This window comes from Passer domesticus, chromosome 1 (genome assembly GCF_036417665.1).
Source record: "Passer domesticus isolate bPasDom1 chromosome 1, bPasDom1.hap1, whole genome shotgun sequence".
NCBI lineage: Eukaryota > Metazoa > Chordata > Aves > Passeriformes > Passeridae > Passer > Passer domesticus.
The window spans coordinates 72,464,053-72,480,447 of NC_087474.1; the positions used below are offsets into that span (position 1 = coordinate 72,464,053).

The 16,395-nt window shown below is 41.2% G+C and overlaps 1 protein-coding gene across 1 annotated transcript; it reads left to right on the top strand.

Annotated features, from left to right (window-relative positions):
• Positions 1-663: 663 nt before the first annotated feature.
• On the top strand, positions 664-16,145 carry MYLIP (myosin regulatory light chain interacting protein). Its single transcript, XM_064423681.1, has 7 exons — positions 664-866; positions 1,823-2,013; positions 10,917-11,102; positions 11,840-12,037; positions 12,379-12,543; positions 13,984-14,404; positions 14,771-16,145. The coding sequence occupies exons 1-7, from the start codon at positions 780-782 to the stop codon at positions 14,858-14,860; spliced, it is 1,338 nt and encodes a 445-aa protein (XP_064279751.1). The 5' UTR covers positions 664-779; the 3' UTR covers positions 14,861-16,145.
• The last annotated feature ends 250 nt before the right edge of the window (positions 16,146-16,395 follow it).

The window sequence follows — 16,395 nt, forward strand, 5'->3', positions numbered from 1 at the left end:
GTGAGCAGCTTTGGGCTGTGGAGGCTGAGGAAGGCTGAGGGAGGCAGTGGGAGGCTGAGGGAAGCTAAGGCAGGCTGAGCGAGGCTGAGGGAGCCAGTGGGAAGCTGAAGGAGGCTGAGCGAGGCTGAGGGAGGCAGTGGGAGGCTGAGGGAGGCAGTGGCAGGCTGAGGGAGGCTGAGCGAGGCTGAGGGAAGCTGAGGGAGGCAGTGGGAGGCTGAGGGAGACAGTGGCAGGCTGAAGGAGGCTGAGCGAGGCTGAGGGAAGCTGAGGGAGGCAGTGGCAGGCTGAGGGAGGCAGTGGGAGGCTGAGGGAGGCAGTGGGAGGCTGAGGGAGGCTGAGGGAGGCTGAGCGAGGCTGAGGGAAGCTGAGGGAGGCTGAGCGAGGCTGAGGGAAGCTGAGGGAGGCAGTGGCAGGCTGAGGGAAGCTCAGCGAGCCCCGCCAGCGGCCCCAGTGCGCGCCGCGACCCCGCGAGCACGGCGGGGGGCGCCAGAGAGCGGGCACAACACACACTCGCGCGGCCATGGCGGCGCTGATTGGCGGCGGCGGCGGCCCGCAGCCATGAGAGGCGGCATCAGATTGGTCCGCAGGTGCGGACCCGGGCGGGGCGGGGCAGCGGAGGGTACATAAGGAGGGAGCGGCGCTGGCGGCGCCGGCGTGGCGGCCGGGCTCCGGGCGTGGGCGGCGGGCGAGGCGTGCGGGGCTCAGCCCGTGGCGACAGCGGCGGCGGCCGCTCCGGGTGTCCGTGGCGGCAGCAGCAGCGGAACCGGCTGTCCCCAACCATGCTGTGCTATGTGACCAGGCCGGACGCGGTGGTGATGGAGGTGGAGGTAGAGGCGAAAGCCAACGGCGAGGACTGCCTCAACCAGGTGAGGGGCTTCTCCCCGCCGCCCGCCCGCCGGGCGCCAGCGCTCGGGGCGGGGGCTGTGGCGAGCGCAGCGGTGGCCACGGGGCAGCAGCGAGCGCTGGTGCCCGGCGGCCGCGCTGCTCCCGCGGCAGCCCGCCGCCCTGTGCCCGCGGCGGGGCCCGGGCGCCAGGCGAGGGGCGGCGGTGGCGCGGGGCTGGGCCGTGCGGGGGCGGCCGCGGCGGTGGGGGCGGGGAGCGCCGCAGTCTCCCCGCTTGCCTTACGTATTTTCTTGTTTTTATTTTCCGTGTTTTTCTTTTTTTTTTTCCCCCAACCCCTTCTCCGTGTTGAATGCAGAAGGTGCTGCATCCCACGCCGCGGGGCTCTCCAGCCCCTCTCCCGTGGGAAGCGCAGGCCCGGGCCTCGCCAGCGAATCCCGCTGGAAGTGTCCCCGGGAGGGGACGGGAGTGGGGCAGAGGCGGGGGATGGAGCACCCGCTGCATGCAGCGCTCTCCATCCGGGGCCGAGCGGGCTGGAGCTGCCGTCCAGGTGCATTCTCGCCTTGCCGCCGCCTCGCTGTGGCTGCCGGGGGCAGACAGGAGCGGTCCGGTCTGCGGGGGGCACCCAAATACACCTCGTGGGTGACTGTACTCCTCCTTGCCCAGCAAGTGCTGTGATGTTGAGTAGCAGATACTCTCCTCTTGTGGAAATCCGCTGACCCTCTGAAGTGTCTGTCCTGGGGGCGAAATTTGACCGTGGAAGCCCATGTGTATTTTGGCTAGTGGAGAAATTCCTAGCTCATGCTTAGTGCTTTTTTTCTGGTCTGTTTTGTATGCAATCTAAAATCCAAGTGATTAAGCCTTTGTATGAAGGTGCTAACAGCAGCATTTTGTATGTGCGTTTTAAGTGAGCAGTCTGAAAGACCACTTCAGATGTTACTTTTCATTGTCATGTAGCCTGTAAAGAATCTTATTCTTCCAGGTTTGCAGAAGGTTGGGGATTATAGAAGTTGATTATTTTGGACTGCAGTTCACTGGCAGCAAAGGGGAGAACCTATGGCTGAATTTGAGGAACAGGATCTCCCAGCAGATGGATGGTTTAGCCCCTTATCGATTGAAACTGAGAGTCAAGTTTTTTGTTGAGCCTCATCTTATCTTACAGGAACAGACAAGGTAAGTAAATATGGTTGTAAGCACATTTAATTTAATATTTTGTTTTCAATTTCTGTAACTTATAAAAGTGTTTGCATGCTATTTTTATTTTTTTATCATATGGTAATTTTGCTTTACTTATTGTACTACTTTATGTAGTTTTAAAATCTTAGCGTTTTTGAAGTTTGCCTTTTTTTTTTTAGAATATTAATTAAATTGGAAACATTAAGCTTCGTGTAGCTGCCAGTAAATAATGTGTGAGTAATTTTTCTGAGCACTTAGTGCTGGAGCTGGAAGAAGCTAAGTTACAGTAGCAAACTTTTTATATGGTATTTTTGTGTCCGATAGTAACCTCTCTTCTGTGGTGTTACTCTAGGTCATTCTGAACCACTAGTACAGAAAGGCAGGAAACAATTCCTCCCACAGTGCAAAAAAACTTGCTGAATTCCTTTTTGTCTGGTATTATGTTACAGTAACTTTCATATAGCTACAGGCCCTTAGAGGCTACAAAAGAAACAGCTGTCTGGCTGCTTCTGTGGCAAGTCCTCTTAACTAAATTGTGGTACTGTTATTAAATCAGAAGAAATAGTCTTCTAAGATTAGTAGGGAACACTTGCTTTTACTACTCGAGTTTTGATTACCACATGAATTGCAACTTTTAAGAAATTATGAGTACAGCATTCTTAAAAGATGTGTACTTAATTCTGACTTTCCGACTACTTTTTCCTGTTAGTTTTGGATAGTAATATGAATGGGGCAAATTGAAATCTAGTGTCTGTATGATAATGCCAAAACCCATTTTCACTACTCATCTGAACTTGTCACTCTCAGAACCATTAACTTAGTACTTTCAGAATTCAGACCATGTGTACAACACGGTGCTTTTGCACAGAATGTCTTAAGAACTTGGTCAGAGGCTGACCGTCTGATTTGGTGTTTATTTAATAGGAAAAAGGTTTAAAGTTAATTTTTTGATCTAATGTGTAGGGGAGAGGCTTTTGGGGGGCAGTGGTTCCAGCTCATCAACATGGTTGAAGTTTTCAGAATGCTGTGGTGATAGACCATGGTTGTCCTGGATAATAGTTTCAGTCAGGCAAATGCATTTAAACTGATTTGCAGTTCTGATATACTTTTATTTAGGAAATAATTTCTACTATGTGTGGCATATGGTGGAGTATTTTTCCTTAAAGAAACTTGTATTTAAATATTCTTGGTAAGTATAAAGCCAAATAACAAATGGCATTTGAGTTGAACAAAAGGAGCCACCCAATTTCATACCTGATGAGGCAGAAGAGATTACCCTGAGCATGTCGGATGTGTCTGTGCTCACAAAGCAAATCAGGGTGAAAATCTCAGGAAACCTCAAAGTGGTGTTTTTATGCTATCATTGATGAATGCTTGTTCAGCTTCACAAGGCTTTTACAGATGTCTGTGTCCCTGCCTTCCACACTGTCAATGCAAGACCTGGCAGGAGGTGGAAGTTAATAGAGAGGTTGAACTGGTGAAACATGCCCTAAGGGCCTCAAATACTGGCTTGTGTAGCTAAAATGTTACAGAGTTTATGTACCTACATCAAAGCAGCAAGTATTTCTCTACTGTAAAGATTATTTAAAAGGATGTAGGTGGGGCAAGCTTTCTTTTAGGTATTAAGACGGTTCTGAAACTAATATTTTAAACAAGCAATTTAAAAATTAACCCGGGCTTAGGCGTCAGAAGAGATATATTAAAACCAAATACAAGTTGTATGTCAGGTTTTAATAACTGCCTTTTAATTGTGGAAGCCCAGTAGTCCACAGGTAGCAGACCTAGAATTCCAGTGCCTGTGGTAAATGTGTATTCTCCTGGATTGTTGACACTGAGTTTTAGTAGAGTGGCTTTTTTTTCTACTCAGGTCTGCTTGAGGATTTACATATGCATGTAACTGTGAATTCATGCTTAGTTTGTGTAAACATCAAGGAGAAGATTAAAAACTTGTAAACCTGTTGCCAAACTTAAGACTCAATAGGTCTATCATAGAATTGCAAGGATTAGCTGTACAGTTAAAGCTGACACATTGTTTCATCTTTATCTGCAAAGTCTTGATGAAGAAAGTGATGGGTGTCCTTAGTTTCCTTTAGCTGTTGTGTCGGTATTTGATGTATGGGGTGTTTCTGGCAGAGCTGTTGCCTTGTGGTCCTGTGTGTGAAGAATGCTGGGGGAGTTTTCCAGTCTTTTGCTTGCAGCTTCTGATCCTGTTTTTACATATAAATTAGATGCATGTTGAGACCGCTTTTGAAATCTGAGAAGCTGCAAGTAATTCTAAATTTTGTTGATGTGCTTCATCGTGATTATAATGGCAAGCATTGTGACTGAGTTACCAGGTTTTTTTCTGTATGCTTAGGAACCTTTGCCAACCCCAGTTACAGAGCTTCATTAGGGACCCTTGCCTTGCACTTGAGTTCAGAACTTAGGTGTATGTTTGTTTGTAGCAATTTAATGTTCAGGTTTCTACATGCTGTGAAAGCCAATCTGGCAACAGAACATCAACCTCTGCTTCTGTTATCTTTATCAGCCCAGAGGAAAATTGCAGCCCATTTTAATATTCCTATACAAGGCTATAGAGCACAAAGAATTTTACCTCTGACCACTGTGGCAGCAAACCACGTTCACTAAGTGTTTTGGGAATCTGTGAATTTTGTGGAGAAACCCTTTTTATTGCACTTTTTTAACAAGGTTAAAAGCAGTTTATTTCTATTGTTTGGATCTCAACTTGTAGGTTTTTTATTTGATTACCTGGTGCTAAACTGCACCACAATTTCATAGTTTAGAATTGTTTTTAGTGGAATAAAAGTGCTTCAGTGCAAGAATGTCATTCAAATTTAATCTGCTGCTGTCAGAGATTTACTAACAAGTCTGAGATGTGAACAGTGTGCTGCTGCTTTAGAGAAGTTTGAAGAGCTAGCTGTAAGTTTTCTTTAGCATGGAAAATCACACTGGATTGAAAAGGATCATTATCTGTTTGCTTAAAGACACATGTGATGGTCCAAGATCGGGATCACAGCTCTGGCTTGTGTCTTGTTCATTTTCACTGTATTTCTTTGATAGATCGTGCAACAGTTGGGGGAGAAAAGCAAATCTGCTTTTCACTTCTTTACTGAATGGCTTGTGGGTGGTTCATTTATCAAATATGAAGTGTTGAATTGCAGTAAGGAGCTGCGGCTTAAAGAAAGGATTATACTTGGCTAATCGGAATTTTCAGGAGACTTTTTGCCGGGGGTGGGGCCGGGAGGAGGTGCCCGGCAGCCGTGCCGAGTGCGGTGTCCGGGGACAGTGACCGGGAGCGGCCGCGGCCCGGGAGAGCCAGCTCCGGTTTGAGAGAGCGCAGCCCCTGGCCGGGGCAGAGAGCTCCGGGCATCGGCCGCACGCTGGTGTGGAACGCGGAGCAGACGAGTGTTGAAACTTGAACCCGCCCTTTACCGGGAAGAGTGTTTGCCGAGCCGCCCAAGAGGCCAGAGGTGTCCGGCAGCAGTCTGGGAGAATGATGGGTTTAGGTTTTAAATTCAGCATGATTTGTCTTGTGTAGCACGACTGAAAGTCAAGTATTCACATGTAAGCCACGAAATATGTCAGATTCTAGTGAGCCACACCATATCATGAAGCATTCAAAAGAGCTGTGTTTTGCCAACCTTGAAAGTGGCGATTATTGGTTTTGAGGTTGTTAAAAATTTGTGTGAAGTTTGCCAGTATTTGAATTATATTTACAAAGTACACTTTTTTGCTGTGTTGTCCAGTTGTATTAATGAACAAGTTGAAATTAAGAATGGCCTTAAATCTGTTGAGGAGTCAGATACATACAACAGGATGGTTTTCTTGCTTTTTATCCTGTAGCATTGGGTAGCCAGCGTGGCCTTTGTTACAAGGCAATGAAAGTGTGTGTGATTGATACTGGGATGAGTTTAATGGATCTGTTGTCTAAGTCAGAGTTAAATTGCAGTTGGTAACCTTTTATCCACTGTTATGAGCAAGGAAGAAAAAAGATACTGAGGAGCATAATAAAAGCAGAAAATATTGCTTTTTTAATGTGGGGTGGCCTTGTCTGCTTTTAAAAACAGAATTATATTCTATAGATTTAGAAATCTTTATCAGTATATTTTTAGGGAGAACAATCATGCCTCTTAGTTTTGGTTTTAGACTACAGAGCAGTAAATGTACTGCACAGTAGGAAAGAGCATTAACCTGTGGCAAGCAATCATACCCCAAAGAGAACAGGTAGTTCCTTGGGAGGTATGCCAAGATTCTTGCCAGTAGTCTGGCAAGAGAATGAGGTCTTTTGGCTGTGCTTTTAGGGGTCATTAGTCATATGCAGACACCTCTTTGGTAAAGGATTGGGGTTTGTCACTTCTTCCACTGACAGCTAAGTTTAGAGCTTAAAATTTTTAGCTACCTATTTGCTCTGTTTCCTTTGCCTTGATTAAAAAATAGTGGAAACTACTACTAGTAGTAGTGCAGAGCCTTGATTCCTAATGCACATAATTGTCTTCAATGAATTACAAAAGAAAATATGATCTTGTGTTGCATGTACTTTTCATAGTATTTTTTGTGGAGTTCTTACTTCCATATAGTTTGGATGAACATTAACTAGGTGATTTGCTCCCTCTTGGAATTCCATTGTAGTGAAGTTCTGATGTCTGTTTCTGGTAGCAGTGTTCAGTATCATCAGCCTGCATAAATTGCTTCAGAGGGAGGCAAAAAGCAATTAATGTGATTGATATCTGGGTCTGTGGCTTTGGTTTGATAGCTATACATTTTTGTGAAATGGACCATCTGCTGAAATTTCCTTGCAACCTCCCCTTTCTACAGTTTTTGTATCAAATTATTTACATCCAACTGCAATGCATTAATCACACCACATTTGATTTTACTGAGTGTTTTGTATGTACATAAATCTTAAATTATATGCAGAACATGGATCCAAAAATAAGGATGCAAAATGAATATAAAATCACCAGTATGCTAATGCTAGAAGAAAATCTGTGATCTGTTCTAATTGTAAAACTGCCCTTTGTTCTTTTGGAAGGGAAGAAAGCTGTCTGGGCAGTGACTGATGGAGTGTAGCTTTGGCAAACTTAATGTGTTGCCCTCTAGTCAGTATGCTTATGTAGAGTTTTGAACTACCAAACTCAGAGGAAATGCTACACAATTGAATACACAGGTATGTCTAGGTAGCATGGGTTTCAGAGGGGCAGAAAAGGCTATTTTGGGTTACAAAGACTGTCTTTTGTACTGATGCTGTCATGTGTAGCTGTCATGTCACTTGGGCTACAAGTGTCATGGGAAGTTCTGTTTGTCCTTAAAGTTGCCACTTGTTGATCAATGTCCCAACATGTCTGTCAGGTGTTAAGATGACTAGGAGTCACAACAATTGGTGAGCAAAGTTCAGAGTTGTGGAGATTTAAAGATCAAATGAACCCTTGACAAGGGTAGTAAAAAGCTGCTGAGTATGCTAAGAGAATGTTTGGGGCGGGGGCAGGGGGTAGGAGCATTCAGACATACCTTTGGTCTGACTTCACTTATTTCTCAAATTTGTAACATGTAATATTAATGTATCAAGTGCAACTGAAGTGTGAATGATGCAGAAACAAAGATATTTAATTTCTTATATGGTGGACAAACTTTTTCTACCAGCAATGTTGGAAATGCAACCTTTGAGGAAGGTAAAAACAGTCCAGTTTTTAGTCTTAACAGTTGATTATTCTAAAACTTGCTAGTTAAGAATTCCATTAAGTCTAAAATACTAGTGCTGAAATAATTCCTTGGAAAAAAATGTATCCTTTTACTGTACAACCTGAGTATCTTTAGAAGTGAGAAGAGTCTTAAAATTTATCATATCCAAAGGTTCCAAGAGAAACAGGATGGTGGATTTTGTATGAGGTGATTAGGTCACAATCTAATTTACAAAAACTTACATAAATCCTTTCTTGCAACTAATAATATCTGTGATATGTTTTCTACAAGACAGTCTATCGGGTCCTTTATAATTTGCAGAACTAGATAAGGAACTGCATCAAAGACCCTAATGGTTTAGTTTTACTTGACTGTATTCAGCAATAAAATCACATTCTTAGGCCTTTTTCTTTAAGGATCAAAAGACTTTGTTTAGTGTAAAAAAAAATTAATTCTGCGTTTGTTATCAGATGGTGGCTAGTGTCATGTCATGTCCTACCAAAGGCTAGGACCTTTGAAGAGAAATGATTTTACAATGGATATTAATATAACTTTGAAGGAGTGCACTCTGCAGCTGGATGGGCTAATCAAAACCAATTTTTCAGATGTGTTCATAACCCTCACTGTTTTTCAAATTCTAGGTGCCTTTTCTTCATCAAACACACTTAAAGAGTCAAAACAAACAATAAAACCCCACCAACGCAGACACAAAAAAAAAGGCAGCAGAAAATTTGCTGCCTGAGCTTTGGTTCAGGGCTGCTGCTCTTTAACAGGTCAGTGTGAAGTCATTCACTGTCCTGTTATGGGTGCAGTTTAGGTTATTTAGGTGCAGATGGACTGAATTTGCATAGCTAGTTACTTTGCAATAACTGTCCTTTATATGTGCTGTTTGTTCTATTTAGCAAAAAAAAAAAAAAAGGCAAAGTAACTGAGTATTTGTGAGGTGTTTTCTCTTATGTGATGTGAGCCAATTATGGGAAGTTACTGCACATTAGCTGACATGATGCTACTTCACATTGTGCCTTAATCCCATTTGTCTTCCTGTGCCATTACTGGCTTTGTAGTAATGGAATATGACAAGCCATGCATCTGCTGTATCTGTTTCTGTAGTTCATCTGTATTTGCAGGAGCAATATTTTGGTTTTCAGCTCCCCTTGAGGTGTCAATAAGGGCAGGAGGAGAGCTCTTGACTTTAGCTTGTGTAGTCAGTGCTGTCATGAATAAAACCCCGAAGATACAAGATTTTAGGTGTGGTAGTTGTAAATATGTTTTAGCTAATGAGGAAAAAAAAAGTCTAATCTTTTTTTGGAATTGTGTAATTAGTACGTAAAATGACTGGAAATCCTGTTCTGGTATTGTCAGAGGATCAAGAGTGCATGAGAAGCTGTTCATTTTATGAAATGATGATTTGAGTTAGGGAAAGGCCTGCTATTTGAATTTATTTGGGCTCTAGTGTTTTTGTAACTTATACTGAATTCTTTAGATTTATGGGCAGAGCACAAAAAGATTCTGTACAACAAAATAATTTTAAAAGGCCACAGATATGCCTTTTGGGGCCCAAGTCCAAAGAGCTGTGACTCTGCAAGGTAGGAGAGACACATGGGAGCAGGGGTTTGACTCTTTCTCTCAAAAAAAAAAAAAAAAGCCTAAAGAAGGAATAACCTGTTGACAGTGGACACAACTCTGTCTGAAGGTCTGGTCCTCTTGCCACTAAAGTTGTGTTCTGCACAGTGTGAGGACATTGGCTTCCACCAGACCCCCCTCTAGAACTGCTGAAGAGTGTAGGTTGATGTTTAGACTTGACAGTGATGTGATTAAGCACTTGCATCACAACTAGCATGATGCTCTAGCATGACAAATGGTTTGCAAAGGGAAGTGTTGGAGCTGTGAATTCTTGCAGGCAGTGGACTGTAGGAAAGCTTACAAGACAATTTAATACCAATTTTATTTTGCTCAGATTCAAAAAGTTGTGGATGTGAGGCATCTTTTAGGCTGGTATCTTCTTAGTTGCAGCATTTACCAATAGAGCTAAGAAAGAATGCAACTTTTGCAAGTCCTGTAATTGCTCATAATGCTGAAAAAAGTCCTGTTTGCCTTGTTGTACAGAGGAATTATAAAATGCTACAACAGAATATATGTAAGATATTCAAAGGAATATTGGAAGGAAAGCTCATCATTTATTAGCATTTTCAACTTGAGTGATGAGAGATTAAATACAGAGCTTCAGTAAAGCTCTTCTTAAAAGTAGATTACACTTCATTTTAGAAGAGTAAATGTCCTGTTCCTGTGAAGCCAAAACATCCCTGTGGGTGCTAGGCTTCATTTATTGAAAGATTTTTTTTCAGTGATACATAAATCTGTGGTACATAATTCTCCATCTGGCTTCCATAACTATGTTGAGCCTTAAGTAGTAAGAAATTTATATTGTGACCCCTGAAGGAAAACAAGGATGAGCTGTAGAAGTTAGGCCAGCCCACAGGGGATAATGACATGCTGCTGTTAATGTTGGTGAAGATGTTGATTTGTCTGTCAAACAATGTATTAGATAATTAAGAGCAGCTTTTTGAATTTTCAGCAAGTTGTCAAACCTGCCTTGGTCCCAAGTGGAAAGGTTGGTCTGACAAATGCTTACACTGTAGCTGTTTTTCTATTTCATTCCCCAATGCCTTTTCAGGTATTTCACATAACTCTGTTAATCCTGTTGCTGGCAGAGACACCGTGGCTGTGGTGGCAGGGACATTTCCAGTGTGTAGAGGGAATATGGCTTCCCCTCTCACCTAACAGAAGTGTGTTTGTTTTCAGATGCTCTTCCCATCTCAAAACATTTGTGAAATGAAGAATAACTTGTAAATCACAATAAAGGTGTAAACATAGGAAACTAATTGAAATCTTTCATTGATATTTTACTCACGAAGTTGAAATTACAGAGCGGCCTTAGGAGTTAAAGCAGTTCTTATTCTTGATACTCAGGATGATGATGAAGTGCTCTTTTCTTTTAGTAGTGATTTTAGATGCCATCCTCAGTTATTAGCTTAAGGTTTAAGAGTAAATAAAGGATAAGATGGAGGCCCTTTTCTTTCCTTTGTTCCAGGCTTCATCTGCTTGTTGCATTCCTTGCAAAGTTGATTACCAAACAAAGCCGAGATGTTACTTGTTACATGTCTTGTTTACAGATATCATGTAACAATTTGTGTAAGCAAATGTTTCTGATTGTGTTGCAGGCATATGTTTTTCTTACATATAAAAGAAGATCTTCTTGCTGGTAATCTTCAGTGTTCTTCAGAACATGCAATTGAACTTAGTGCATTGTTGGCACAGATGAAGTTTGGAGATTATAACCAGAACACTGCCAAGTACAATTATGAAGAGTTGTGTGCAAAAGAACTCACCACTACCATTTTGGAGAGGTAAAAAGCACAATGATCTAGTTTCCCTTTTAGAGACCAACAGCAGAAGATTTTGTTATGTATTTAATTGCTGGTGATATAGTGTAAATGAGGAATTTAATAGTAATAGCTTTGGAGTGCAAAATTTCCAACCTGAATGTTTGATGTTCTGATTTCAGTTAAATTTTTAAGCTCAATTATTGAGACTTTTGTTTGTTTGTTTTTGTTACGGAAACTCTGGTAGGTGAGGAAATACAGATATATTTAAGTACCTGGAGCAGGGTATTTAAATTGTAAGTATGCCCTAGACCTGTACTTGTTAATGAAGGAATTTATCTGGCTTAGTACCCTTACTCTGAAAAGTAAACAGAATTCTGAAACATCTTCGTAGCTCCTGAGTATCAGGAAACATTGTGTGTCATACTTTTCTGTAGTGTTTTCTTTAGCTATAAACTTAGTGGTAGCTCAGTGAAATATGTTGGGGCTGGTGGTGTTGTTTGGAAAGCTTTGATTACATGTAGCTTTTTAATTTCTAAGCAAATGCACAGTATTTTCTCCTTGATGTTCTCAGCATATTTTGGTAATTCTCAACTATTTCCAGTTCATAATTGCTGGAAATCTACAGACAGATAAAGCAGGTCAGGAGCATTTACTAATCTGTTTAACTAGGTCATCTAAAAACCCATGTTAAAACAAGCTGCTGACAGAAACAGCAGATACTTGATTATTTCACCTATCCTTAATCTTTTTATCAACAGCATTATTACAAAGCACAAGGAGCTAGAAGGTCTAAGTCAAGCATCTGCTGAATACCAGATTCTACAGATTGTTACAACACTGGAGAACTATGGGGTAGAGTGGCACTCGGTGAGAGATAGTGAAGGGCAAAAACTCCTTATTGGTGTTGGACCTGAAGGCATATCCATCTGCAAAGATGACTTCAGTCCAATCAATAGGTATGTGTTTCCTGGAACTGTTTGTGTGATCAATTTTTCAAAAATATGGAGCATGCCTCTAGTTTTCACATAAATATACAAAACGGCTCTGAGAATTACTAAAAGTGACTATTGGGATGTAGGGTCTGAGGGCAGTACCTGCTTGTAATCAAGATAAACAAGTGACCTTAATAATCTTGATTTTTATATATATTTTTGAGGGCAGCATTTTCAATCAGCAATGCTGACTACTATCAGAAATCATTGTAACTTCTGATAAAAATGCGCTGTGATAGTTTGTGGAAAATGCCCTAATCCTTAGGGCAACTAAATAACATTTATTTTTTGACATTAATTCATAGGATTGCGTATCCTGTTGTTCAAATGGCAACTCAGTCTGGAAAGAATGTATATCTGACTGTTACCAAGGAGTCTGGTAATAGTGTGGTTCTCTTGTTTAAGATGATCAGTACAAGGGCAGCAAGTGGACTCTACAGAGCAATTACAGAGACACATGCATTTTACAGGTCAGTATTGCCCCTAGAGTCATGTGCTGCTGCTCTTCTCCAGTGTTTGATCTAAGTGCTTAAGCAGCCAGCAGTCTAACTGCACTTTGGAAATACTCTGCGAAATTCCATTGTCTTTGCAGCCTCTCTTTTCCTCTTAAGTCCAGAAGCACAACAAGTTTTTGCTACTTGCCATTTTGTGGGGTTGAAGTAACAAGAAAAGTAAGCCAAATTTTCCCACTGTGAATAACAGCATTTCAAAGTATAAACTTATGTTCCTTGATACTTGATAAGCAATACATACTTTTTTTGTTCCTATGTAAGAGACAGAATGAGAGTGGGGAAGATTTGGTCATTCAGAATGTGTAGGTCCTTTATTTGGCCCCTTCAGTTGTTAGGTTATCTGTATGCCACCATCCCATATATTGAAACCTTCTTACAGTTCCTCTGTCCTTGCTCACATGCTCAGGATTTTGCTTCATGCCAGCACCTATCCACTGTTTCTGTCCTGTTGTTCCTTGAGGTAGGGGTGCTATACTTATTTGTTGGTGGGCAAATTTTCAACCCCCTTTAATTTATTCTGTGGTGTCCAACACTGATCAGTAAGACTAGCTGTCAAACACACTTAGCAGTGTTTTGGGGTTGTTGTTTGTTTTTTTTTTTAAATTAACTACCACATTCCAGTTTCAATTACTTCTTGATCTTTGTATCTGCCTGTAATTTTCTGTCCTTCACAGTTTGATTTTAATTTAAGCAGAATTTTAGTTTGGCAATAGCATTTGGCCATAAGCTTAGATCTTGGACCTCAGGCCCTGTGAGGCTGTAGTCCTTCTGATCTGTTTGTGTTTTCCTTCCTGTGTTGCCTAGAGAAGTGATATGCCTTAATAGGCTTCTGAAGATTCAACTGGATCACTGAAATATGTGACAAGCATGGTTAGGGTAGCTGAAATGCATAGTGGCAAATACAAATGCCTTAATTCTCTACACTCCATTCACACTGGTTCCCTTCAGAATGACATAATACTAGCATATAAAGTACTGGGTGGAAATTGGGTTAAAAACATTACTTGATTCTATGATAAAAATTGAGAATCAAAGACTCTTAATTGGAATTCTTTAGAGCAGTGTTTGGAAATGCCATGCAAAAAGGTGTTGTCAGGCTGAACTGTGGATTAAGCAACTGTTTGCTGTTTGTTAGCATAATTCTTTTAAGACCCTTCCATAGGCTGACTCCATTTTACCAGACACTTCATATTTGAAGATGTAAAGTAATTGTCACTTTCCATTTTACACTTTTCAAAGGAGAATTTTCATGCAAAGATCATTCAAGAGCTTAAATATTACCTCAGACTGTTTCATTTGCTTTAATTTCAGTGCTGTTACTTCAACTTTGGGAACAAATTACCAATCATTCTCTTGGTATTAACTAACCAAATTTGCATTTGTCCTATTGCTTTATAGGTGTGACACTGTCACCAGTGCTGTCATGATGCAGTATAGTCGAGACTTAAAGGGTCACCTTGCATCTCTATTTCTGAATGAAAACATTAATCTTGGTAAAAAATACGTCTTTGATATTAAAAGAACATCAAAAGAAGTTTATGATCATGCGAGGCGAGCTCTTTATAATGCTGGCATTGTGGATCTTGTTTCAAGAAGTGATCAAACCCCACCAAGTTCCCCTCTGAAGTCTTCAGAAAGCAGCATGAACTGTGACAACTGTGAGGGTCTCAGCTGCCAACAGACAAAAGCCCTGCAAGAGAAGCTGCGCAAGCTGAAGGAGTCCATGCTTTGTATGGTGTGTTGTGAAGAAGAGATAAATTCAACCTTCTGTCCCTGTGGCCACACAGTTTGCTGCAAGTCCTGTGCTTCCCAGTTACAGGTAAGTGCAGTGCCATTAAGTTGGAGTTACCAATTTGTGTGGAAGGTTTGATTTTTTTTTTTTTTTTTTTTTTTTTTTTTTTTTAATATTTGATGGTCATGGATTAATATGTTTATGTTGATGTTCCTCCAGTAAAACTACAAAATTTTGTTTGTGGCAAACTAATTTTAGAAAGCATTCTGTATGAATGATGTACTAACATAGTTTGTGATGAGGCTAAGAATGAGCTGCATGCTTCTCACCATACCCTGTCTTACATATGGAATGATGGAAAAAGTGCTGTTACTGTGTATATGAAGTCTGCAGGAAGTGCAAAGACTCTGAAAATACAAAGTAAACTAATTTCCCAATGTTTTTCCTTTCCAGTCGTGTCCTGTTTGCAGATCTCGTGTAGAGCATGTCCAGCATGTGTACTTGCCAACCCACACCAGTCTTCTCAATCTGACTGTGATATGATCTACGTACACACTTCAGATGCATCATGTACTCTTCAAACTGCACTAAGAAGAAATGCAACCATTGATTGTGAAGAAGGCAATCACTCTGGCACCTATCCACGATCAAAAGCAAAAAAAAAAATACTGCATTTTTTAACATATTTGTTCAGCATGTCCTTAATGGTTTGGGACATCTTCTGAGAGTAGAAGTGTAATTGATTCATGTTCTTTAAAGACTGATCCATAAGTTTGTAGCACAGCAGTGTCGCCACAAAGCTCAGTAACCCTGAGAATGTGGTGTACACATGCAGACGTACCTGGCGAAAGCAACGCAGCCTTTTCTTTTACATGCTCTAAATCCTTTTTAGTACAGTTGCACTGTTTATTTTAATAGTAAGACTTGCTTTTACACATACCAGTTTAGTAAGGCTCATAGCTTCTGCTTTTAGTAAACTGCTTTTAAAAGGAGAGATCTCTTTTTAAAAAATTAGTTCTTAAACTGAAGTTACAAGGCTTCACTAAGCAGTTGTGCTTAACTCAGAATTCTATTAAACAGAAAACAATTCTGAGAGAATAGCTTTGGAAAGGGAGGACAAGATTGTTAATCTTCAAGTGTTGAGGGTGGGTCAGGAAAGTCGTGTTGTTGCCAGTGTCCTGTGGAAGCACTGCTGTGGCAGTTCATTCACAGCTCTCAGTGGACAGGGTACTCCCAAGTTTCCCACAGTCCACTTCTGGCTGGTGGTCTTGGAAGGGCAACTGCCCTTCAAGTTGGCTTTATTTTTGGAGACTGATTTTAAACTATTAAACATGCACCATTAATCTTTAAGGGTTATGTAATTTTAAATGCTTTCTTCAGTTAGCATCTTTAGCAGGAAATTACCTACCCAATAAAATGTTTTTGATTTCCACCCCTTTACTTGGGCATTTTAGGCTCTGGTTTCCTAATGTCTTCTCCAGGGTACAGAGAGAACTGGAGACCATGTTTGGGTGCAATACTGGCTTAATCAAAGCTAGAAAAGTACACTGTCACTTTACTGAAATTCTCTGACTATACTTTTCATATTGCCTTAATGTAGCAGTAATGTGTGTTTATGCATCTGTTTCTTTGCACAGACATTTTGTCAAAATATTAAAACTCTACTTTTTTATGACACATTAGCATATAAACCTTACTCTAAGAGGGTATTTATTTTTTCACTTTGTAAAGAAAATTTTGTTTCCTCATGAAGCAAGAGCTTTGTCCTATATTGTAGGAAGCTTCTGTCTTTTTTATATTCAGATTAATAAAGGACTTTAAAAATCTTTTTGTTATTGCTAAGACTGAATTTGTTCTGAAATTCATGTGTGGCATTACTGAACTGAAAACACAATGCAGTATTTTGTGCTTACAGTCTTGAATATTTTGTCATGTTTGAGGTAACGAGTTTTTCTCAAGTGCATGCAAAGGAGGGAGGAAAACTGGCATTTGTTACAGACAAGTTGCAGCGGCGGCTGACCTCAAAGGAGAACCCGGCTGGCTGTGGCCAGCGTCACCGGCAGCACTGGGGCGCACTC

Bases quoted from the DNA above. Each gene is read 5' to 3' on its own strand.
- MYLIP (XM_064423681.1), top strand. From the start codon at position 780: ATGCTGTGCTATGTGACCAGGCCGGACGCGGTGGTGATGGAGGTGGAG. The intron at 867-1,822 runs GTGAGGGGCTTC...TTATTCTTCCAG, and splicing joins GCGAGGACTGCCTCAACCAG to GTTTGCAGAAGGTTGGGGAT. The intron at 11,103-11,839 runs GTAAAAAGCACA...TTTTATCAACAG, and splicing joins ACCACTACCATTTTGGAGAG to CATTATTACAAAGCACAAGG.